Source organism: Mauremys mutica, chromosome 7 (assembly GCF_020497125.1).
Source record: "Mauremys mutica isolate MM-2020 ecotype Southern chromosome 7, ASM2049712v1, whole genome shotgun sequence".
In the NCBI taxonomy this organism is placed as follows: Eukaryota; Metazoa; Chordata; order Testudines; family Geoemydidae; genus Mauremys; species Mauremys mutica.
In genome coordinates this window covers 49,381,592-49,407,465 of record NC_059078.1, presented here as the reverse complement: position 1 = coordinate 49,407,465, position 25,874 = coordinate 49,381,592, and the positions used below count along the sequence as shown (strand labels likewise).

General features: G+C 52.1%; 1 protein-coding gene across 5 annotated transcripts in view; it reads right to left on the bottom strand.

Annotated features, from left to right (window-relative positions):
• The window catches only part of CACNA2D2 (calcium voltage-gated channel auxiliary subunit alpha2delta 2), a 642,762-nt gene that overhangs the window by 115,422 nt on the left and 501,466 nt on the right, over positions 1 to 25,874 (bottom strand). For all 5 annotated transcript variants that reach the window (XM_045024558.1, XM_045024559.1, XM_045024560.1 and 2 more), the window contains 2 exons: positions 7,175 to 7,306; positions 6,513 to 6,570 (listed from right to left, as the gene is read on the bottom strand). In XM_045024558.1, the coding sequence (XP_044880493.1) occupies positions 6,513 to 6,570; positions 7,175 to 7,306 (190 nt within the window). The remainder of the gene's footprint in view (positions 1 to 6,512; positions 6,571 to 7,174; positions 7,307 to 25,874) is intronic.

The window sequence follows — 25,874 nt, the reverse complement described above, 5'->3', positions numbered from 1 at the left end:
TCCCGGAGCTAGTAAGTTCGATTTGCATCCACACCTAGCCTAATTCGAGATAGCCATGTCGAATTTAGCGCTACTCCCCTCGTCGGGGTGGAGTACCGAATTCGAACTAAAGAGCCCTCTAGGTCGAATTAAACGGCTTCCTGGTGTGGACGGTTGAGCGGTTAATTCGAATTAACGCTGCTAAATTCGATTTAAAGTCCTAGTGTAGACCAGGCCTTGGGCTTGGGCCGTGGGGCTAAAAACAGCAGCATAAATGCTCCTAAACCTGGCAGGGGTTGGGGGGTGGGTCTTGGAGCCCAGGCTCTGGCCCAAGCCCCAGGGTCTACACTGCTCTCAGCCCAAGTCAATTGACCCAGGCCCTGTCGCTTGGTGCTGTAGGTCATTTATTGCAGTGTAGACATATTATTGGGGTCTGTCTTCAGTGCAGATTGAGCCCTGGCTCTTACGGGTGTTGCTCTAATACTCTCTCCTCCCGCCCCTTCGACACACAAACCCTCTCAGCTGAGTTTGGTGGTGTTTTTAACTCAGGCTAGCTGTCATGCCTCAGGGTGGGGGGTTAGAGCCCAGCTGCTACTTTCACTCTGCAGTGAGGACGCAGGCTAAACCATGCACTGACAGTCCACTGGTGCCTTCCCACAATTCCCCGCTGTGTGCCCAGGAGGACAGACCCATGCTCACACAGTTCACTGGGAGAGAGTCAGAGAGACCCATGAGATGTGCCCCCAGAAGTCCTAGTGACACACACGGGGCAGAGCAGCACCAGTGTGGGACACAGCAACTGGGGTCTGATTTGCAGGGCAGTTGCTAACACCTGGGCAAGGCTAAGTCATGGGCCGATCACCAGGGCTACCTCTGCACTGAGGATGTCCCCCCAGACTGCAGAACCTGCCCCTGCTGTAGGTGGAGGGGGGATTCTCTCCCCATGCGTAACAGCCTCCCTGTTTGTTCCTCTAGAACTGTCCATGTGGGGCGTACAGTTCTCCCAGGCCCCTCTCTGGAGGGCTCACAGCCGGCTCTTCCCACAACAGTTTGACTTTGGTTAGCGCTAGAACCAGAGAAATTGTGAGGAGCAGGCACTTTCCATTCTCAAGTGCACAGACTTGGGAGGTCAGTCCCAGCTCTGCAAAACACTTCAGTCCTTGTTTAGCTCTGAGCATGCACTTAAAATCCCATTGACTTAAGCCCACGCTTAAGTGCTTTGCTGCTGCTGAGGAGAGAGGATTCATGCTGGTGCTAACAAGGATTGTTCTCCAACAAGCTCCAGGAGAAAGCGCATCAGTAAGGGCCTTAGCACAGTAAACGAACACAAGCCAGCCACACTCGGCTCCTTTCCTAATAACCTTGCACAGCCGCCACAACTGAGGAAAGTTAATAATTAATGTGCAGCAATCAAAGACAATTAACCATAATGGTGGGGCCATTAATTTCCTGTCAAAGACAGAGCCTGATTGGCGCTGGGGTGCGCGCTCCCACCGCTCTGTCCTATTTGTCAATCTGGTGACAAAGCAAGGCTGGGCAGGGCAGGGCAGAATGCCTCTTGAAATCCTATGCACGCCTGTGCAATGTAGCGCCCTCCCTTAGAGGAAAGCATGCAAACCCCCCCATTCCTGCAGTCAGGAGCTGCTGGGGCCTGATCCTGTATGCCTGCCACATGCAGAACTCCCATTGACTTCAATGGGAGCTAGGCATCTGCTTTGGGCCCGACCCTGCATGTCCTCAGTGTGCAGAGCTTCTGCTGACTCCAACCTCTCTCTGACTCTCATGAAGTGTTTGCTGGATGAGGCCCTGGTAAGACAAAGCTGCCCTGCAGCGATGCTGTGCTGCTACAAGCCTGTTTTCAGCTGGGTTTGCAGACAGCCAGTCTCCCCAGGCAGCGTGTTTTGCACACAGTCTTAAGGGGCAAATTATGATACAAACATGTTGTTTTTGTAAAAACAAAGCGGGTTGTGTGGAAATCACGGAAATGATACACAATCCCCATGGAAAACAACCTTCCTTCTTCTGCGATTTCAATAGACAAAAAACCATGGCATTCAAGATCTGAGTGTCGTTTCAGCTGTCCGGTGATTGGCACCTGTGTCAGCCTAGCCTAGGTGGCAGCCTCCCCATGGCAAAGCCCTGCCCTGTGACTGTGTGTCCTCACTGTTCCTGCATTCGTCTGCACACATCCCATAGTTCTTGGTGCTCAAATGCCCCAGTCAGCTGTGTCAATTGAGAGAGAACTTGTCTGTCCTTCAGGGGGAATTGTGGGAAGGCCCTGGAGGGCTGTCAGCACTCAAGTGATCTTGCCTGCGTCCTCATGGCAAAGTGGGCAGTGCAGGCAAGTATGGGTTCAGAGTGCAAATAAGCATGCGCTTGAGGGGTTTGCTGTGGATGGCAAGAGGATTTGGGCAACAACACATGTAGGCGTACGGGCCAAGGCTACAGCATAGACATAGCCATAGTGATAGTCCCAGCTCCTAAGAGCTTAGTATCGCTGGCTGGTCTATGGATACAGTATCCATAGACCAGCCAGCGAAAACAAGGATTATTAAGCCCAGTTTTAAAGATGGGGAATGGAAGCCTAGAGAGAGTAATTGTCATACATCAGTCAGTGGCAGAGGGAGGAGATGAACTCAGATTAATGAGACACCTTTCTCAAGAATGAAATTTGTTCAGATTAAAGAAGCAAAGATGACTAAAGCAACAGGAAGAAGGTATTCCACAGAGAAACCAACCAGCTCTTTCCTTCTGCACAACAAATACCATCAGAAGGAAAGAAAGAAAAGTCTAAACAGTGTCTATTCGTGGCTTCTGGGTAGCAACTTCTCCAAGGGATTCCAGTGTCTGCTACGCGCTGGATGCATAATGTGTATTTATATGAGAGAAGAAAAGGCGTCTGAAATGTGACAGCTTCCAGCATTCCTTGTTCATGTCTAAACATGGATTTAGAGCAAATGCTACATTCATGTTGCCACCCACAGGTTTCCAGGAGAGGGTTGTTTTTAATGTGGTGAACTAAACAAAGAGAACCCACCTGTTAAAAATATCCCCAGGAGAAAGGATGAAAATATATATATACTACACACACAAACCTAGTTGTATGTAATTTCCCACCCCCAGGCTCCTTGTCCCAGTTTACTCCCCGCACACCCGCCGCAGGTCTGGCTTTTGTCTTCTCTGCATTAGTGTCGGGCAGCTTCCTCCTGTCAGGCTGCTTGGGCCCAGCAGGGGTGTCACTGAGAGGGGTCAAGTATCAGAGGGGTAGCCCTGTTAGTCTGGTTCTGCAAAAAGCGACAAAGAGTCCTGTGGCACCTTATAGACTAACAGACGTATTGGAGCATAGTCTATAAGGTGCCACAGGACTCTGGTTTCTTTTTACTGAGGGGGTGTCACTCTCAGCTCTCAGTTCAGGTGCCCAAACTTGACATGGGCTTTAGCTTATCTGACCTCTCAGTCTTCGTCTTTAAAGGAAACCTGCACAACACTTTCAAAAGACAAGCTGGGAGCTTAAATTCATAACTTTGGTAGAGGCTAAAAATCATGGACCCAAAGACATTGGATTTATGGCTTATTACAACAAACCGATGGATAGACAGACAGATAATGGAAACACTTTGCTCCCCTCATTCACCACCATGAGGTATGAACTTGCAGAGCCAATGGAACCATTTAAATACTAACGCCACTATTCAGGAAAGCATGTCAACACATATTTAACTTTAAGTACATGCGTAAGGGCTTTCTTGAATCAGGGCCTAATATCGTTAAGCACAGGGAATGTTTCATTTAAAAACCTGGGTCTGACCCTGCAATCCCATCCCTTTGCCTGTGCAGAGTGCCACTGACTCCAGCACACGGCAGGTGGGTGAAAATACCTGCACGGCTCGGGCCTTAGACCCAGACACGTCAGACAATGGAAGAGTTACAGTTCTCAGACCATTAACATGGCTACATTGTGCCTAGTGTGGCAGATCCTCAGCCCTGGTGCGGCCCTGCTTTACAAAAAGGGATTTAGGCACCTGACCCCTATATTTATGCTCCTAAATTCACTCAAGGGTCTGCACCTTAGTGCTTTCATTTCCTGACTTAGGTGCTTTTAACTCCACCACCTTCGCATTGCATCACCCTGCAGGTGAACATGCTCACGCCTGTGTCTCTCCTTCTGGCAGCTGAGAGAACCTTATCTGTTCTGCAGCCAGCCCTGTTGGGATGGGGCTTTGTCTGGCTCCAGATAAGCAGGGACCCGGAGTTTAAAGGACAGACTTTAAACAAGCTGCTACTGTTTATGCAAATGCTGGCTATTAAACATGAAAACCTTCCCCAACTCTGATATTTTTTCTCTTTGTTGCCCTTCCAGGGCTTCTGCTTAGGATGCCCTCCTGCTGTGTCCTTCCAGGAGGTAAATACCTGTTTGGACAAGCAAGGGGCTAAAGAGGACATGGGTAAAACCCGATAACAGCAGTTGTCAGGCAAACAAAAGAAAAGAGCTGTCACCTAACCAGAGGTAGGCTCAGTGCAGGAAGAAGGCTGTTAGGTAGGGATCAAAGCAGAATGTAGGGAAGCAAAAGCACCCTTATATTTTCTATTACCCCCTGCATCACAGGCAGCCAGTGCCATTTGGATAGTTAAAAGGAACCCCGAATAAACAGGAAATCCCAAGCACCCTGCATTTGTGGTGGAATAATTAGCCCTATAGAGCTAGCTTCTCTACCAGGCTAATCGTAACTGATTCAATCATGCTTAACTTGATGTGTGGCTAAATTGATGCTTGCAGCTATCACTTCAACACAGTCTGTCATTGGGCCTCGTATTTCTCTCGCTGTCCCGTTCGTTTTTCTTTTTAAACGGGATCCTATGTGAGTGCTGCCTATGAATGAGCCCCACACTTACCATCTCTACTGGGGGCGAAAGGAAGGAAGATGATCAACCCGCTTGATCTGTATCTAAGAATCTATCTGCCTAACCCTCTGTCTTCCCCAGAGGCAGGAAGGAAGGGGAGGGGAGGAAAGAAGGAGCCAAAAGCTGCAGCTCCGATGCCCCTGCCTGTGTTATTGTATCCATTTTCCAACACCAATGATGTGTGAAATGAAAATTGGACAGAGCTGGCTGCTCCCAGACCTGGAGTTTCATACAGCCTAGCTGCCTCCCTACAAGAGTGAGCGAGGGATGGAGGGAGAAGGGGAAGAGAAGATGCAGGCAAGAGGAGAGAGAGAAACGGGAAGGGAGGAGACTCCTGAACAGCTACACACCAGGCCTTGGTAAACCCATCACCATTTTAATAGCTGCTTGTTGGGGCAGTGCTGGGAGTGGGAGGGGCCTGCTGTGTTCATTTACATGCAATTGCCCAGAACGCTCTGCCAATGCATGGCCGTGCTGGCAATTTACAGTACCTGAAAGACTGGGGACGTTGACCATTGGTGTTCTTGGCTCTTTTCAATGCCCTTTGTGACCAGGTCAGCTTTGCTATGGGTATGGCTACACTTACAAATCTGCAGCACTGGTAGTTGCAGCGCTGGTCGTCCAGCTGTGCAGGGCCAGCGCTGGTGTGTGGCCACACTCACAGCTACCAGCGCTGGTGTGTGGCCACATTTGCAGAGCTGTTGGGAGTGATGCATTATGGGCAGCTATCCCAGCATTCAAGTGGCAGCAACGTGCTTTTCAAAAGAGGGGGGTGGGGTGGGGTGGGGCGGGGCGTAGTGTGACAGGGAGCGGGCGAGAGAGAGAGAGAGTGGATTTTTGGAGCCAACACTGTGTGTTACCTTCCTGCCTTGAAAAATCAGAACATGTTCCCGATCCCTTACCCTTAACTCTTAACTGCAAACAGCCTGCAGCCAACGGACTCCCTCTCTCCCCTCTGCCCCGTTTCTGTCAAGCAAACACTCACTCCCTGCCTGCCTCATTATCTCATTTGATTGTTCACAGATTGATCACAGCAAACAGGAGCTGTGTTTGTAGATAAGCAGCTCCGGGATCACAACAAAACAAAGAGAGGCTGCATAACAAAACAAAGAGAGTAATTTATAAAAGCATTCTGGGATATCTGCTAATACCCTGGAGGCCAATAACAGCGCTGGTGTGTGGCCACACTTGATGACCAGCGCTGCAACACCAGCGCTGCAATCTTTATTCCCCATGCTGAGTCAGGTGTACGGCCAGCGCTGCAGCCAGGGAGTTGCAGCGCTGGATGTGCCCTGCAGGTGTGGACACTTACTAATTGCAGCGCTGGAAAGCCTCCACCAGCGCTGCAACTCGCAAGTGTAGCCATACCCTATGAGCTGTTGGAGCCTTGAGGCAGCACAGAGCTCCATGAAAACAAACAGCTGGCTACCTCAATGGGAGCTTCCAAGTATGGGTGCAGCCTGCAGGGGGTGGGCCTAGCCCTCGGTGCCCAGGAATTTGCTGCACTGTATGGAAGGCGGGTGCCCAGATTGTAGAAGTGGTTCAGGGTGCGCTCACCTCCCATCCCGGTATGTCATTCACATGCAGCCCTTTTGCCCACCCCCCGGGGGACTGTTCCCCTCCCCTCTCACCAAGGCCTCCTGCGGACGTCGTACAGGTCGATCTTATTGGGAGCCCTCCAGGGGGTGGCTGCAATGAAAACAGAGGAGATGTGAAACACCGCTGGGGAGGCGGATGTCAGCACACGGGATAGAGGCTGGGGGAGGGGAGGCAATGAGCTAGCTCATTGGTTCTTAATCTATTGCCCATCATGGGCTGCAGATGCAGCTCTCTGTGTTATGTGGGCCGCATCCACACAGTATATATTCTACCTGGATAGCCCTGAGGATGTCACATGGGCTGCAGCTGTGTGCTGACTGGGCTGCCCGTGGGCTGAGAACCACTGAGCTACATGCTCCCTGCAGAGGCAAAGCTGCTGTGGATGTCAGCAGGAGCTTGGCCGTTACTGGGGGCATGTGATCAGCCCAGTGCCAGAGGAGGGGCTGAATGCTCCCAAGGAGTTAGGTATCAGATCGTAATGCCTTATAGGCACCTGTAAAAGGACTGTGAATCTCAAAGCCTGAGTTCAGCACCTAAGCTCCCAGCATGGCACTAGGCAGCACTGTGCTGCTGCCCCCTAACCTGGGCATGCCCCACCTCCTAGCAGGGGTGTTTGAGGCTGCTGCAGTTACTCGGGGGCCATGCTGCCATGTTTCCCTTCCCCCAAGAAAGCCGCGATGCCGGCGCAACAGACCTGGGTAGTAGCGGGTCACGCCAGTGGCGCTGCCAAACACCTGCCACAGCAGAGATGGGTCTTCCTTCCGGTTCTCGATAAACACGTCCTCCAGGGCTTCAGTCCAGTTCAGCTCATTGAGGATCACGGTGGCTGGAAAGGAGAGAGCCCGGACGGGCTGAGTGGGGGTGTACAGGACCTAGGGAGAGGACCTCGTTCATTTCCCATCCTCGGCCTGAAAGGGGCTGGCCAGGGAACACATGGACACGGCAGGCCATGTCCTCCGCTGGTGCTGACTGGTGTAGATCTAGACTGCGGCGCGGCTGGCCCAGGAGAGTAACAATACCCAGCAGCTACTGCTCTGCTGTGAATCTCAGCTGTGTGCCATCACGTGGCTGATGGTAACCCTTCAGCACATCCTAGCGCTCACTCAGTAGCCCCTGTGCCTCCCCTGATACGGGGAAGGAGGGGTGGGAGACCCCCCACTCCTGCAGCAGGGCACAGGATGCAAGGCTGGGGCCAAGGGGATGCTGGGGGTGGGAGGGCAGGGGGCTCAGAAATGACAGCTGTGATGCTGGGGCCCCAAGAGCAGAGCACCATGGAAGGGAGGGTCTGGGCTCCATGAGGCACTGGAAGCCGCCCCCCAGGCCCAGACGTGGGCACGTGGAAGCCAACGCCAGACAGAGGTGAGCCCTGGTTTGTCACAGATCAGCCTGGAGCTACCCAGCTCTGTCTGGGCGGCGTCACATCGGAATCACACTCAGCACAGTGCTGTCCCTGGGCCCCGTGTGCCCTCCTTCCCTGCCCACCCAGTGCACTGTGCCAGTGTCTCACCCACTGCCAGCCCCTGGGCCTGGGCTCCATCTCCTTCCTCCTCCAGGTCTCCGCTACCCACTCACCATCCACCAGCGCATGCCCGCTCTTGCCCTGATGCCCCTACACCCAGCATGGGCAGTGTAAGCAGGCAGCTACTCTGAGGGGAGTAGGCCTGGGTCAGGGCAGGATCCGGCCCCTTGAATCTAACTCATGTCACACCACAACTCTGGAACTAAGACAGTGTAGTCCCGGGCCTTCTTTGTGTTGACACCCGATCCTGCAATGGAAGGGCTGATCCTGCCAACACTGGCTCCCAAGTGCAACCACTGGCCCAGGGGCGACCCCATTGTAGTGCAGGGAGCTGGTCTCTGCAGGAGATACTACACACAGCTGTCAATGTTTGCAAAAACTGATCCTCAGGGCATGTCGTGGCAGCAGTTCTGGGGTGTGGCTTCAGCTGGCCATGCTGGGGCTAGCTTTAACCTGGGTATCCCGTGTCCCAGAGCAGTGGAGCTGCAGCAGCACACACTTCCGCGGGGTCTCTATGAGCCCTCCTGAACCCTGCATGATTATCGGACAACTCACCTGCACTAGGACTCGAGTGAGCTACAGCCAAGCAAGTGAGCTACAGCCAAGCCCCGTCACTGCCATATAGACCTACCCTCTGGCTGTGAACTAGGGGCCTTCTCCTGCGTCTGCATAACCCAGGGTTGCTCTGTTCTCTGCCCGATCCTCAGGGGAGGGGAGTCTGTGACTGCAGCTGCCGAGGTCCCTAGTTCAATGGCCAGGGTGGGCCAAGATGGGGGTCCTCACAGATCTGAGCTCCATGGCTTGGGGTACTTGGGGTACTTTCAACCTGGGGATGGGGAGATGGACAAATCCGAGCTTCCCAGACTGATTGTTTCTTTCTCAATCAGCAGCTGGCAGAGACTCTGGGCCTCTTCTTCACACACTATTGCACAGATCCAGAAAGTCACCCCAGGCAGGTGTCAGGCTCCCAGTCTGAGTGGCTGGTGGGCAAAGGACCCCCATCCCCAAAACGAGGAACTGCAGGAGGCACATTCAAGCCTGTGGTATGTGCTTGCCGCCAGGTACCCACGGCAGATGGGAAATAAATTGGGTCTGTCTCCCATGGGGGCCGCATTCGAGTCCCTCCTCCATCAGCCAGTCCCCAAGAGACAACAGGTGAGAGGAGCGGCCCTCCGGGAGCTCGCCCCACTCTGCATTCACACCGGCCCTCGTGCTCGACGCAAAAGCAATTAAGACACTGGCAAAGAGCGATTTGAAATGATTCCGCTACTGAGGTGAGCAATGAGCTCAGAGCAGCCTGACTGTGATTATCAGATGGGACCGGGACTGCTGAAGTGCGTGGGACAGGCATGCGGTTAGTCGATCTTTACAAGGAGTTGTTTCTTTCAGAAGCCTCTAAGGATAGTACTCGAGTGGGGCAGCTCCTACAGGGCTGAGCCGGGGGCAAGGGGTAGCTGGGGAAATAGGGGGGTTTCTGCAATGACACAGGGCTGAGCTGCGGAGCTGAGCACGGGGGAAGAAGGATGAGGAGGTCTGAACCCCGTAGAGTACTCTCAGGCTGGTGAGTCTCTCAAACTCCTCCTGCTGAAGATCTCGGCTCTCTGCGAGGAGGAAAACATAGAGCCTCCTGCAGCGCACAAGTGGGCTGAACTCTCCCCACTTTACAACACAGCAACTGTGCCGGGACTACAACCCAGGAGTCCTGACTCCTTTCATGTTATTGGCCCAGTCCATCTCTCTCTCCTCCCTTCCTCTTCTGCAGCCTCCTCATGCAGTGGGAATAAGAACCTCGCCTGCCCCATCCCCTCCCCAGCCCCTTTCTGAAACCCTGGAACTCTGCACCTGCTTGGGGAGTGCCCACCTGAGCCCAGCGCAAGCTCCTGCCTGCTCTGCCTCCCTGCGGCTCCGCTCTCAGCAACTGCACCACATGTCAGGGGAGATGCTGCTCCATATGCAAAGGTAGACAACAGCACAGAGATGGGAAGGGGCCTGACCCTCTCCAGCTCAGAAGAGATTTCACAGGGTCACCACCCTGCCAGACCCGGCAATGGCGCAAAGTGTGTCGGGGGGGGGGGAGGTATTTGGAGCAGGGCAGGCTGGCAACATCTGAGACGGGGTAGACAAGCCTAATGCTCTGCAAGCCACCCGTCCCATTTGGGGTTTGAAGTGCACGCTGGTGAAGGAGCGGGGAGCACTGAATGGTGGTATCCATCCACGGGCAGGACAAGGGAGGGAAGAGACAGGGAATAGATAGGAAAGGAATCCCTTCTCTTCCATCCAAAGACTATGTGAGCATTCCCCCTCCACCAGTACCCCGGCACCACAGCAATATGGCAGGTGCAGCACAAACAAACGCTTAGGCAAAACAGATCGATGGTCAGAACAATATCTGCATAGAGCGAGGGGTCTCAGATTTCAGGCGACAGCATTAACTGCTCCCATGGCATCTGTGCAGCACCACTGCTGTGCCGGGCAGAATTTGGCACTGGGGGGCTTGTTCCCAGAGCAGGGGCTTCTGAGGGGCCTTGCAGGCTCTGAAGATGCCCCAAACTTGCTGGGAGCTCACCCCCATGAGCTGAGGGATTTTCAACATTTTAAAAGCCAACATTCTAGGAGAGCATTTGTGGCTCTGAACGCCACTCTTGAAAGCAGAGCCGTATCTTGCCTAAAATTAAACAGAGGAAAAAACCAACCACCACAAACTGGGCAGCCCCTCCTAGCCCTGCTCCTTCCCAGTGCCAAGAGGGGGTGCCAGCCTGCACTGTGGAATGGCACGATGCTGACTGCAGTGTCATGGCCTCAAACCTCAGCTAGGCTGGCACACACCTCCAGAGCAGCTCCATGCCCTTGAAGGGCTGCAGCGAGAGCCCACATTGGGATGGGTGGGATGAGGGAACTGGGCAATCCAGCCCCATCAGGGCTCGGGGCAGTTGCAAACGGGGCCAGTTTTGCATCCAATCTCTCCGTTGCTCCCCTTTGCTGACACCACCTGCTGCGCTGTTTGCACATCCCAGTGGGGGCTACTAGGCCACTGTCTAGAGAGGCTTGGACACAACCTGTGCCCTGAGCAAGCCAGGAAGGCTTCTGCCTTAGAGCTGCTCTTGGTCTCCAGCTTTCTGGCCATTGCGCCGGTTTTGGTTTCTTGCATTCTCAGTGACTTGTGAGAGGGAGATTAATCTTCCTTAAGCAGCAGTTTTTGTACTTGAATATAAACATCATAGGCTGCCCTCAGGAGACAGCTACCCAGAGAAAATCATGCTGGCTGGATCCCCTTCACTTGGGTGCTGCACCCAGGGCCCCAGGGCTCAGGAATCCAGGTCCAGTTCTCCTCCCAGGGCCCATGCCATGCAGACCCAGAAACCCAGATCCAGGTTCTCTCACGACTCCAATATTCTGTAACAGCCAACGTTTTCCCATTGCCGACTCCCTAGCGCTGGTGATGGCTACAGATTGCCTCATTATCCTTCCTTCCTACCTATCTAGCTGTATCCAAGTTACTCTACCTTGCCTATTACTGAGCAGTCACCATCTGCTAGCTACACTCCTCCTGTAGATCCCATAGCACAGGGGTTCTCAAACTTTAGCAACCCAAGGACCCCCATTTTGGTTTAAATTTTTTCACAGACCCCCCCCCCCAACCTGCAGATCAGCCCCAGGCCCTGCCCCCTCTCTACCTCTTCTCTCAAGGCCTCACCCCTGCTCCTCCTCTTCCCTGCCTCTTTCCGCCTCCTCTCCCAGCACCTCCTGCACACCCCTGAACAGCTGTTCCCTGGCATGCAGGAGGCACTGGGAGGGAGGAGGAGGAGTTGATCAGCAGGGCTGGATCCAGCTGGGTCCCCTGCAGCACCCTCGCAGACCCCAGTTTGAGAAACGCTGCCATAAGATACAGAATTTGCCTCCATTCTCTGCAGACAGAACAGGCTCCTAATGGTCCATCCAGCCTGGTAACCTGCCTCTGCCAGTGGCCAAGGTCATGGTAGCCTGCCGGTGGCTGTTGCTGGGAGGCTGGACTTGGGTTCCGGGCTCAGTTTTATCCTGGGAGTTCCACCTATTCCTCCCCAAAGCCCCCCAGACAATTCCTCCCCATCCTTAATGTGGCCGATGCCCTTACAACCCCTTATGGAGAGACAGCTATCAGAGCTCTGCTCAGTCAGTCGTCCTGCAGCATCCCTGACCACTGAAGCAGTGTGGCCCAGTGGGTAGAGCACTGGACTGGGATGCAGGAGACCACTTAGCTCTGCCCTGACCCTGCTGGGTGTCCTTGAGCAAGTCACTTCCCTCTCTGCACCTCTGTTTCCCTGCTTGCCCTTTGCCAGTCCTGTCTGTTTAGGCTGTAAGACACTACCTTTAAGATCTGGGCCCAAGCTCTTTGAGCGGAGGGGGGGCAGGGGCTGCCTCTCAGTAAGTTCACATGCAGTGCCCAGCACAAAAGGGGCACTGATCTCAGCTGGGGATGCCATGTGCTACTGTACACAAAAATGGGGAAGAGGGGGAAGGGCTCCGAGAGGTTCCAAAGGTGCTAAGGAGTTGTCCCCAGCAGTCAGCTGCAGGGCTGCTAAGGTGCTCACAAGAGGGGCTTTCTCATGTGCCCTGGAACAGCTCCACCGAGGTTATGTTGGGGACGGCTGACTGAGAGGGTGCGCCTGCGTAAGGGATGCCTGCACCAAACTCTCTCACATCCCAGCGAAGATGCAGGGAAGCCCAGGTGTGCAGGGGAGAGCCCAATCCTGAAACACTTTTGGGTCTCCAGGCTGCAGCAGCACACATCGGAAGGTGTACGGGTGCTAGAATGTACCAACATTTGTCCTGCCAGCTGGGGAGTTTCACAGAACTGAAGACTGGAGCTTCTCTTCCTTTATTTTGTAAAATTGCTTCTCCTTATCCATTGTATTTTTTTGTAACCCCACCCCCAAAACCCCAGGAAACTCCAGTGGAAAAAAACTGTGAACAGAACATTAAGGTGACACTGCTAAGCACTGAGAAACCAGGGAAGGCCAAAGGTTAGGTCACACATGTAACCTTAACTCTGCCCCCTCATGGACATAAATTATGACACAGTCTATTCCTACATGATCCCATATAATTTCTCTAATACTGCAAAACAACATGCAGGTTTTTAGATAGCCCTGTGTAGCAGCTTCTTGTGCTATGCACTGCTCCAGGTATCTTAAGATTGCAGGGAAAAAATGGCATGAGAACTGGCATGTTGTATTATATGAGAACTGGCATGTGACCTGAGGAATATATTTAGTTCTCTTAGAGGTTCCTCGTACATCAGTCCGTCCTCTAAACTCCTTAGTCACCCTTATTACCCTTCCCTCAAAGCCTCAAGGCACATTGGAGCCAGCTCGCCAGGCCAGGCAACAGATGAATCATGCTGAAAAGAGCTGGGGATGCAATATGCGGGAACACACAACACAAGGACTATCCACTGCCCACTATCCTCTCCCAACTTTGGGCCTACAGCTATCCAGTAAAGGGGCCATCGATTGGCCCTTGAGAAGGAGCATCTGCTGGGGCCATAAAGAAAAACACCTTTCCATCAATTTCATTATTTGTTACTGTTATGCGAATTGCCCCAGCGCTATGGGGGGATCTTATCGGTCTGGGGTCAGGGTGCAGCTGAGCACAGAATGGGTTAATAGACTGTAATATATGACCCCTTTCTCTCAGATCTCTACAATGCTTTTTATGGAGGAAACCCTGCATCATAATGGGAGTCGCTTGGTGCGAAGCTCTTAAAAATTTGGCTCTGACCTGTCATGGAAACATGATCTTAAGGGCCCTTAACTGCAGCTGGAGTCAACAGAAGCTCAGCGCCGCTGCAAATCAAAGCTTAGCTTTTGTCAAATCAGCAGTTAAACACTAGTGGTTGTGCCTCAGTTTCCCCCATCTGTAAAATGGGGATAATAATAGAGTGCAGTGAGGATAACACCATGAATGCCTGTGAGGTGCTCAGACACTAATAATCAATCAACCAATCAATTAAATAAAATATTGAAAATCTTTTCATTTTTAAGTAACTCCACTTTCATTTTTAATTTCCTCCATCTGAGAAAATAAACCTTTCCATAATAGGTATTTAATTCCAGTTAATTCAGGCACGTGGCAAAACCCACAGACACGTTGTCTCATTCACTCCTTCTCACACACGGCTTCTCAAAACCAAACCTGTATACACAAAAACCATGCGCCTCCCAAACCGTGCCAGTGTTGTGCTGCAAAAGCACAGGTGCTGGCAGATGGCTCCAACCCACTCTGTGGACCAGGTACCCGCCCCAAGCAACTGACAGCCAGATACGATGGGAACGTGGAGCCGGAAATAAGGACTGATTCATCCGAGCCCAAGAACTGACTAATGAGAGGAAAATCAGAGACTCCCAACCTCGTCCATTAGACAGAAGAATAAGCAGGTGCCCACAGCACCATGGTGGCATACAGTCCTCTATGTTCTCCTTTGTCTCTAAAGGCCTCCTTTTCTGTTCCTTTCCTCCTGGTAGCCAATCAATGGCACAGCACACGCTTTGCGACGCCACATTAGCAGGAGTGAGGAATGTGCTTTACGTATTGATCTCCTTCAATGTACACAATAGAGAACGGAGAGGAGAAAACAAAAATTAATCTCTCTGGAGTCTCCTGCAGCCTCTATCCCGATGCCCCGCCGGGGTGGGCACCGTGCCCTGCAAATCTTTTCTGAACGGCACAGCAGCAACAACTTCAGAACCAAAAGTCTTCTTTCATTAATGAAAATAAACATGTCTCACCCAATTCTGCACTGGAGATTCTGGGGTTGGTGTAGCTGGGAGCTCCCCCACAGCCAGTGTGCCTGCCCCACTCCCTACAGCACCCCCTGCTGGGAGAGGCCAGGACTGAGGCAGCTGGGAGCTCCCCCACAGCCAGCCTTCCCCACTCTCTACAGCACCCCCAGCTGGGAGAGGCTGGCATAGCTGGGAGCTCAGCCACAGTCAGTGCTCCTGTCCCACTCCTTACAGTGCCCCCTGCTGGGAAAGGCTGGGACTGGAGTAGCTAGGAGCTCCCCCATAGCCAGCCTGCCCTGCGCTCTACAGTGTCACCTACTGGGAGAGGCTGGGACTGAAGCAGCTGGGAGCATCCTTTGCTAATATACCCTTATTCCACAGAAAAAAATCTCTGTAGTAGAATGTTAGAGTTATACGGTTATGCCTTCGATCGTCAGAAAATGCGCAGGTCACAGTTGCATGCCTACCCTTTCCTCTGCCCCCTTGTGTGTATGCCAAACAGACTTTAATGACAGGAACACACACTATTTGTCATCTTAGATACACACATGCAGCATGGGGTAGGTATTTTTATTAATGTCACTGACCTAATGGCCTGAGAATATTTATACTGATTTAGGGCTGAATCCCACACCGGCCCTTAGCCTGTTATATATGACCTGTTGTCTTCTCTCTAAAGGCTGGATCGGAATATATTTCTCTGTATCATGCCCTATACAGTGAAGAGGACTTTTTTTTTCCTTTTGCAGACAGATATGTCTCCAACCAGTAATTTATGATGTCAGTATCTCAGATGCTGTTTCTCAGAAAGCTGCACATACTGAGTTGTGTTATCAGTGTATTTCACATGATTTCTTGTTTCACTGTGCCAACAGCTGTATTTTTTCCATGAGGGAAAAAAAACCTGGTGGTGGGGAAACGACAGATTTCATGGGAAACGGTTACATTTCATAACCACCTTATTTAATTGTGGGCATCAACCAACACAGCTTGATAGATCAGTACACACAAGACCTCAAGAGAAAAACAAGGAATCGCCATTCACTGTTAGCTTCTTCTTCTTGTTATAGTATTGTTAATAAACATCTGTAATGTGGTTGGGGTTGCACTGTGCTAAACACTGCACAAACACGAGCAATAGTGCACTGAGCGGACCAAAAGATGCAACACGTGGGTATCTACCCTTGTAGAAAAAATTGCTTGTTGTGCTGAAGGGTATTTGCTAATGGCTGCCGTGAGGTGGGTCTAAAGATAATCAACAGAAGGAGAAAGCAAACCCCTTTCTGTAGTCAAAACAGCTGAAGATAATGGAGCTGACCAGACAAGGCACTATGATGGATGGCAGGTCAGAGCTATGCCAGGCAGGTACTCAGAAGACCCGGGTTGTAGTCCTGGCTGTGCCACTGATCTGCTGGGTGACTTTGGGCAAATTAACTCACCTCCCTGTGCCTCACTTTCCCCATCTGTTATGATCCTGACCTCTCTTTGTAAAGCGCTTTGAGATCTGCTGATGAAAAGTGCTAGATAAGAGCTAAAGACTATGATTATTATGGGTAAATTAACAGAACTCCCCAGATCTGCCTTTCCAGCGAGCGCTGTGTCTGCTTCCTCTCAGGGTCTCCCTCACACAACTTCCCCTGGCTGCCTGCCCCCAACACCCACAGCTTGCAACCAGCATCACCCTGTTACTCTACCCCTAATAATCATGGTCTCTAGATGCTGCTGAGGTCAGGGAACAGGACTGTGACCATTCTTTGTAAACATACGAGATTGCTCCAGGAATGTCTCTGACTTGTACCACTGATTGTTCATCCTAATGGAACCAGCCCTGCAAGGTTCGGAACTTTGGGTAACTGCTGGGTTCAAGGGGCAATGGTATTATTTGGGAAACAGGCTGTGACTATGTAATTAAAGGCTGCATCCTTATTTGGTTAAACCTTCAGTTTCCTGGGGCATGTCCCGGTAACGCAGATATCCCAACAGAGTTTGTTGGTACAAGCAGCAGGTACCATGATATTTTACATTTGAATAATGATTTTTATTCCTGCAAAGTGATGTCTGCGTTATATACACAGGTCACTGTGGAAATGCAGCAGACTCTGGGGAGGAGAGCAGCAGTCAACCAACACACAGAATTGCTGCACAAAATGGCAGGGCCGAATTTTATACGTCTCCTGAGCAAATCTCTTCTCTCGTGCACTGCACTATGGGCTCGTCATCACCCACCCACACAACCAACAGGGATTCTCTGTATAAACCCTGTTCTGAACAACATACACAATGTACTGCACGGGGCCTTGAGGATAAATGTCTGAGACAGTCCTGCTGAGAAGGGAACCAACAGCTCCAGGGAGAGGAAATATTTCAAGCCTAATACTGAACCCACAATGCCAGCTCCTCTGCCCGCTTTCTTTCTTGCTTTCTTCTTAAAGCAACTTGTCTCTTGACAGAAATGGCTCAAGCCCTCCCCCACTCTGATCCCTTACTGATCTCTCCTGGATGTCTGTCCTGCTCACCCATGGTTGGGAGAAGGCATCAGAGCCAGGACAGAGGTTCTGTCCACAAAGAAAAACCCGGGGGGCTGAGTTTCAGAGTCCAGGTCTTACAGGGCTCAGGCTGCGGGGCAACAAATGGCAGCGCAGACGTTCCTGCTTGGGCTGGAGCCCGGGCTTTGTAACCCGGCGAGCAGGGAAGGTTGACACTGCTGTTTTCAGCCCATCAGTCTGCGCCCCACAAGCCTGAGTCAATTGACCTGAGCTCTGAGGCTCGGTGCTGTGGATTTTTCTTTGCAGTGTAGACACACCCAGGCCCAGTCTCCACTACAGGGTTAGGTCGATGTAAGCTGTCTCGTGTCGACCTAGCCGTGAAAGTGTCTTCACTTAAATCTGGCTCCCGCTACACCAATTTAGTAACACCAGCTTCCCACGTGGTGCAGAGTGAGTGTAGACGCTGCATTGCTTATGCCAGCTGATACTGGCCTCCAGGAGCCATCCCACAATGCCCCACGCTGACAATGCAGTCGATACAAGCACTCTTGGTGAGGACGCATAGCACAAGGAGCCAAGTGCGCACACAAGCAATGTAATTACTGTGGTGGCTGCATGCTGATGTAATTTTATAGTGTAGACATGGCCCGAGAGGGAGGGAAGTTTGCTTTCTGTGCAGTGCTGAACCTCTCCGGGCCTTTCTGACCCCATCTCACAGACGGTGGCAATGGTACTGGCCTAACCTCTTGGAGGAGCGGCATGAGGCTTTGCTAAATAAGAGTTGTGAAGTGCAGAGTTATTTAGGCCACTCAGCAGAGGGAAAGGGACACTGGCATTGCCAGACTGGCCCAGACCCATGGTCCATCCAGCCCATGTTCAGTCTCTGACAGTGGCCAGCGCCCGATGCTTCCGAGGGAAGCGACAGAGCCTCCCAGTAGCAGATGTGGGATAAACTGCCCCCCCGCCAGCCTCATCCTGGTCTCTAATAGTTAGAGATTGGCTTAAACCTTGAAGCCTAAGGTTTAATCTCCCTTCCATCATTTTTGTTCTCATTAACTATGATAGATGTGGAAAGCCTTGATCTCCATATAAGTGTCCAACCCCCTTTGGAATCTTGCTCAGTTCTGGGCCATGGTGACTTCTTGTGGCAATGAGTTCTGCAGTCTAACTGCATGTTGTGTGAAAGACTATTTCCCTTCATCAGGTTGAATTTGCCTCAGGATTTGCCCTCCTGAATCCCAGCGCAGTGCATGGCTCCCTCGGCTGCTTGGGGGCATTTTTTGGTGGGGAAAGCAACAGCTGCCCCTGTTTTTCACTGATGCATTTGGAAAGTGGATCCGGCGCACCTGCAGTAATTTAGGAGATTAAGCAGTAGCGTATGTAGCTGAGAGGGCCACACAAGATGTACAATGGAACCTTAGCTATACAGTTATGTGCTTAGCAAGAAAATGCCAAACAAAATGTCCCACGCATGCACAAGGCCTGATTTTCCGTAGGTGAACACAAAACTAAGTTTCTTCAGAACATTTTAAAGCACTTCCAAGAGAGGGCTACTTCTCTCCCAAATTTCAACTTTGCACCCCCATGCTGATTCTCCTGCAGAGCAGTTCAAAAAGAGAATGCAAAGGGGTTTTTTTTGGTTTTGAAATGGCGAATGTGTGTATTTTTCCTCTTTCTACCCTTTCAAAAATGAATGAATGGGTTTTGCTCAAACATTAAACAAAGGCCACTTTTGAGCAGGGACCACAGTTGGAAAATTCCAGATTTCAGAAAATTGTAAGTCACCAAAACCAGAGGCTTAGAATAAAAACTCTCCTGTAGCCTTAACAGCCATGAGTCATTCCAAGGCTTTCCAGCAGATACAAATATTCCCCAGAGCGACTTCATAGCCAAAGCTCCATACAGGTGGGGTGTTGGGGAGAGACCCAGATGTGTCCCTTGGAAAATCTTCTCCTGTGCCAAGTGCCAAATACTTTTGCCAAAGCCTCGGGCAACTCCCCAAGCCAGGCTGATGGGCGCAGGAAGCTTCCCTTGCTATGCTGAACCTGACCAACAGGGTGAGTGTGTCATCTGGGCGCTGGGCTTTGCGTGTGAAGGCTGCTGGCCTCTTGATGGTGATGCGGTTTGGATCCTAGCTGGACCCTGCTCATTCCCCCACTCTGCTTTGCCTGAATGGCCCCTTTGCACTTCAGAGGGAGATGGGAGCAGGCCGCTTTGGGTTGTGTGTAAACAGACAGTATGCGGGTTTCCTTTACTACAGCAAAGCTGCTCCATTATTATCCCCTGTCAGAATTAGGGGAGTGGGCGAGCATAGGGCCTGATCCTGCCAGCTGAGGGGAATTCCCCATGTGAGGGGCTCAGAGACGCCCCTTTCTCTCTGCTGTCCCACTCCTGGGATTCTCTGCTGGAGCTTCTTGTCTCTTATTAGTGGGACTGAATCAGGGGACTGGGTCCATCCAGGACTCCTTCCCCGCTCAAACACGTTCCAAATCCCCATTTCTCTCTCTCCTTCCCCAGCACTGCCTCTGGTGATTCCACCGCCTCCTGATACGTGAGGCTGGATCGAACCCCTCCAGGCGCCCTCCCCATCTCCAGACAGGCAGGACCAGGCAACGCCCTCTAGCAAACGATTAGGGATTTAATTAAAAGTGACACAGTAAATAAAAAACATGTAAAATGTAATTTGTGTGTGTAGTGACGGGTGACTGCGGAGGGCGTTTCATTCCATGTATTAATTAACATGCCCGCCGGCGATAGTGCCCCTCCAGTGCTTCTGTGCCAGACTGGCATGAGACAGGGCTAGGGTGCTGGCAAGCCAAGGGGCACTGCTTGTGCCTCTCAATCCCACTCGCGCTCCCCGACAGCCAGCTACACCTCCAACATCCCTCGGGAGAGCTGCTGCCGCCACGTGCGAACCCCCTAAATGCTGGGAATCACTGCTTCCCTGCCTGCTGCCTCCTCCTAGTCCTTCCTTGAAACTGGCGGCTGCCACGTGGACTTCATGGGGCTGGCTAAAGACAGACGAGGTCCCCCTGCCACCCAAGATCACAGGCCTAATCTAATGCCTGAGATGCCCCTTTCATGGGGTCAGACCCTAACAATACCCCCCTTTTACAGAGGGGAAGTGAAAGGCTGGCACTCTCCACGGAGCATCAACCTGTTTGGGCCTCAGCCCAGAGCCCCTTTCCCCTCCGTTCCCAGCCTTCTCTCTGCAGGGCTCCCTGGCCAGGGCCAGGCCTCACCCCTGGAGGGTGCCGGTCCTTGGGAGACGCTGTCACTGGCTGCTCTCCCTAAATCGTGTTGGGCACATGGGCATGGGGGACTCCACTGTATTGGGCTGAAAGCTACCCAGGGGAAACGATGCCAGCGATGGGGCCAGGCAGAGGGTTCCCTAAACAGGCTGGACTGGGGGGATGTCCCACCCATTGGATGCCCCATGTCCAGTCTCTATCCAGGGCCTGGCGCCCGCCTTCCCCAGTGGGGAGGGGCTGGTGTCACACTGGGGTTTGGCTCCCCACACGGCAAACCCCATCAGCCAACAGTTACATGTGGGTACCCAAAGCATGACTGCCCGGGGCTGTGACTGCATCTAGCTGCCCCCCCATTGCTGCTGGCTGGGCAGCCCTGCTGGGAGAGCCATGCTTCCCTGGTGAGTTACAGGTGAGCCGGCTGTCAAGCGCATTCCCTGGACAGGCAACCCTGGCTCTCTTTTTTTTAAATTAACACTAAATAAAGAGCAGGAAGAAACTTCTCCTGGCTCTGACCCTTTTCCTGGGAACTCACTTTCCATCATGGAGAAACGCCAGGCATTGGGGCTAGTAAATGGGCTTTGGAAAAAGAAGAAAAATGAAATTTACAACGAATGAGGCAGTGCTGATAGTTTCTAATTACCGCAGTTCCCTGGCACAGCTGCTCCTCCCATTTTAATATCCTTATGGAGGCACTGATCAGGGGTCTGCAGGGTCAGCCTCAAAGCCTTATTTTGACTCTGCCCCACCCTTTTAACTCTTTGGTTGCTGGAGCAACTGTTCTCACAGGCCTGGTCTACACTACGCAGCGTTAAACCGATTTAACCCTGCACCCGTCCACACAACGAAGCCTTTTATATCGATATAAAGGGCTCTTTAAACTGATTTCTGTACTCCTCCCCGACGAGGAGAGTAGCGCTGAAATCGGTATTGCCATGTCGGATTAGGGTTAGTGTGGCCGCAATTCGACGGTATTGGCCTCCGGGCGGTATCCCACAGTGCACCATTGTGACTGCTCTGGAAAGCAATCTGAACTCGGATGCACTGGCCAGGTAGACAGGAAAAGCCCCGCGAACTTTTGAATTTCATTTCCTGTTTGCCCAGCGTGGAGCTCTGATCAGCACGGGTGGCGATGCAGTCCCAAATCCAAAAAGAGCTCCAGCATGGACCGTATGGGAGAAACTGGATCTGATCGCTGTATGGGGAGACAAATCTGTTCTATCTGAGCTCCGTTACAGAAGACGAAATGACAAAGCATTTGAAAAAATCTCCAGGCTATGATAGACAGAGGCCATAGCAGGGACTCAGCACAGTGCTGCGTGAGAAGTGTAATGGAAAGTCAAAGAATCAAATGGACACTCATGGAGGGAGGGAGGGGGTACTGAGGACTCCAGCAATCCCACAGTCCCTGCAGTCTCCGAAAAGCATTTGCATTCTTGGCTGACCTCCCAATGCCTGAAGGGTCAAAAACATTTTCCCGGGTGTTTCAGGGTGTATGTATTCAATTTACACCCTTCCCCCCCCCCGAAAGAAAAGGGAAAAAAATCGTTTCTCGCCTTTTTTCAATGTCACCCTATGTCTACTGCATGCTGCTGGTAGACGGGGTGCTGCAGCGCTGAACACCAGCATCTTCTTCCTCTGCAAAATGACTGGTATCCATCGTCATCATCAGCCCGTGAGTGCTCCTGGCTGGCCTCGGTGAGATTGGCCGGGGGCGCCTTGGTAAAAATGGGAATGACTCCTGGTCATTCCCAGCAGACGGTACAAAAGGCTTGGTAACCGTCCTCATCATAGCAGCTGGAGGCTGAGCTCCATCAGTCCCCTCCTTTCATGTCTAAAGAAGATTCTGTACTCCCTGGACTATCATAGCAACTGGAGGCTGCGCTCCTCTCCCCACCACCCTTTAATGTCCTGCCTGGACTATCATAGCAGCTGGAGGCTGCCTCCCCATCATTTTATCTCACTAAAAACTCAGTGTTTCTTATTCCTGCATTCTTTATTACTTCATCACACAAATGGGGGGACATTGCCACGGTAGCCCAGGAGGGTTAGGGGAGGAGGGAAGCAACAGGTGGGGTTGTTGCAGGGGCACCCCCTAGAATGGCATGCAGCTCATCATTTCTGCGGGATCTCTGGGGCTCTGACCTGGAGCAGCTGTGCTCTCTGGTTCTCTAGTACACTTGCCTCATATTCTAGGCAGGACTGACTCTATTTTTAGACAAAACATAAAGAAGGGAATGACCCAGGGAGTCATTCCCATTTTTGTCCATGCGCCCCCGGCCGACCTCAGCGAGGCCAGCCAGGAGCACCCATGACAGCAGCAGATGGTACAAAAGGATTGATAACCATCATCGCCAATTTCCAAATGCAAACAGTGCAAAATGACTGATAACCATTATCTCATCGCCAATTTACAATGGCAGACGGTGCAATAGGGATGGTAAACGTCTCTGCTACCTTGCAAAGGCAAATGAATGCTGCTGTGTAGCACTGCAGTACCCCCTCTGTCAGCAGCATCCAGTACACATACGGTGACAGTGACAAAAGGCAAAACAGGCTCCATGGTTGCCATGCTATAGCGTCTGCCAGGGCAATCCAGGGAAAAAGGACGCGAAATGATTGTCTGCCGTTGCTTTCATGGAGGAAAGATTGAGTGACATTTACCCAGAATCACCCGCGACACTGTTTTTGCCCCATCATACATTGGGATTTCAACCCAGAATTCCAATGGGCGGGGAAGACTGCGGGAACTATGGGATAGCTACGGGATAGCTACCCACAGTGCAACGCTCCGGAAATTGACACTAGCCTCGGTACATCGCCGAATTAATGTGCTTAGTGTGGCCGCGTGCACTCGACTTTATACAATCTGTTTTAAAAAACCGGTTTCTGTAAAATCGGAATAATCTCGTAGTGTAGACATACCCATAGACTCATAGACTTTAAGGTCAGAAGGGACCATTATGATCATCTAGTCTGACCTCCTGCACAATGCAGGCCACAGAATCTCACCCACCCACTCTGAGTTTGTGAGCAACAGGACTGGGCAGGTAAGAAGTGCTCAGGAAATCTTTCTCCAAATTGAAAGCAAACTTGTTTCTTATGTTCTTCGGCCTATTCTATCCAAAACCCCAATTTACTATCTTGGTGGGAATCTGTGCAGCTTGATACAGGGTAATGTATCTGTGCATCACGATTTCAGAGCTCACTCGTGCCTTCCAATATTCCCACAAGGTCTATGGTGCTGTGGTGGGGCAGCTGCTCCACACAGGGAGGAATGGTTAAAACAGGCCAGAGGGAGCCTGCGCAGAACCCTCCAATTAGAGGAGAGCTCACTAAAAAAGCCAATCAGGAAGTAGCTTGTTGCAGTGGCCAATCAGGGCCAGCAGGGGCCATATATAAAGGGCTGCTTAACAGAGCAGAGTGGGGTCTTTCTCTGGCTTGCTAGGGAGAAGGATGGCTGCCTAGAAGCACCATGGCTAGAACAGTGCTGGGTAGGGTAGCAGAGCAGAAGGAGCTTCTGGCTGACTGCTGCCAGACTGAGGTCCTGGAGGAAGGGCAGATAAGATACTAGGGGTGCCCCCACTTGCCCTGAGGGAAGTGGCTAACACAGACTGCAATTTGCCTCTGGAGCAAGGGACTAGATTGGTGACTGCAGTGGGCCACTGAGGCAAGTGGCTGGACTATAGATTGCCAGTTCCCCCAAAAGTGAGGGAGACAACAGAGAGGGGGACACCATGGTCTGGGGAGCGACACGGGTCACGGTGGAGACAGCAAAGCGGGAGTAATGGCAAGTGAGACACCACCTGAGGAGGGTGCCCTGTGGAAGGACTTGTGCTAATTCCAGAATGGTCAGTAGGTGGTGCTATGGTGATGAGTCTCACACCACTACAGGTGCCCATCACAAAACTGTCCTTTAATCTGATGGTTAGAGCTTCACAGCAGAGAATTTGCAGTGACCCCACAGGAGAAGGGTCTGCCCTCTGCAGTCCTCTAAGGAGCTGCAGCGACAGCGTGCTCCTCCCACCATGGGAAGTTTTGGAGCTCTGTTGTCATGACGGCTGGGCCCTGGCTGCAAAACCCAGAGTGAGGTCCAGAGTGAATTTCCCGCGGCTGGGACCATTCGCAGCAGGCTGGGAACCACCTCTGGCCCCGGGCAGTTATTTCTCATTCAGTACGTAATGGTACTTATACGCAACCTTGTTTCTAAGCAGATGGAAGCACCAGTTGCTCATGAAGAGTCCAAGGGCAGCATTCTCAAGACAGGTCTGTCTAGGGTGTCCCATTGCACAAAGAACATGCCAGCGCACTTAAAACTCACTATTGCCTTAACCAGACAGCTCATCTTTTTTCCTCAAGCCCCATCCATCCTCTCCAGCCGCACTGCTCAGCTCCTGAGCACAGCACAATGATCTGGCCTGGCCTCAGTGAGCTCCTCCTCCAGGACTCACCCCGCACAAGCTTCAGAGGCAGAGATCCTTTTCTGCCCCTGCTGCTCTGGCCGGATCAACTCCCAATCCTGGTCTCTTCCCTCCACAACAACACCCCTCTTTCCGAAGGGGCTGCATGGCCCTCTCGGCAGTCACTAGTGAGGATGCTGCACTGGACGGCCACCAGAGGGTGCTCTAAGACCCTCACTTTTCCTCTCTCCCCAGAACACACAGATTGCTTCTCCAGCGCACCTGAAAGCTGCTCTCACGGAGCAGGGCGGGTGCGTGGATTGCTCCAGAAGCCAAGCTGCCAAGCTGGTACAAATCAGAGGTGCCCTGTCAGGTCCTGTCTCGTTCCTCCCCTGCAGCAGCAAGCACTGGAGTCATCCCCGCAGTCTAGTGTGCATTGTTCAGTCCATATTTAAAAGCCTGTTTCCACAGCCCAGTCCCTTGGGGAGATGATTCCACAGCCTTGTAGCTCTTGCCAGCAGAAAGATGTCCCGAGACTCCAACTAAATTCTTCTCTCCCGCTTTGGTACCCAGGCCTCACCCTTGCTGGCGTTTACACCCATTCCACACATCCAGACTGCTCTGCTCACACATCACCCTTCAGCTGGGCTCTGCCCTCTCCTGCGAGTCCCTGCTGTTAACCGCCGTTACCTTTGGTTCTGCGCTGCCCAGACCAAGTGGCCTTAATCTGCCCACACTGTGCGTGCTTACTGCGCATGCTCAACTTTGCTCCCTCAGCTCTAGCTAGTTCTGAGCACGATCGAGGTTCTAGTAACACCTGCTGCCCAGATGGTCTCTGCCATAGCCTGCAGGTGATGAGAGTCCATGACACCCTTCCCCAGAGAGTGTCTGCACAATTCCCAGGTGGGTGTGGGGGTATCACTGCAGAAGTTTGTATCTCAGGACCTTTGTGTTGCAACATGATGGCCTCATGCCAGATGTTT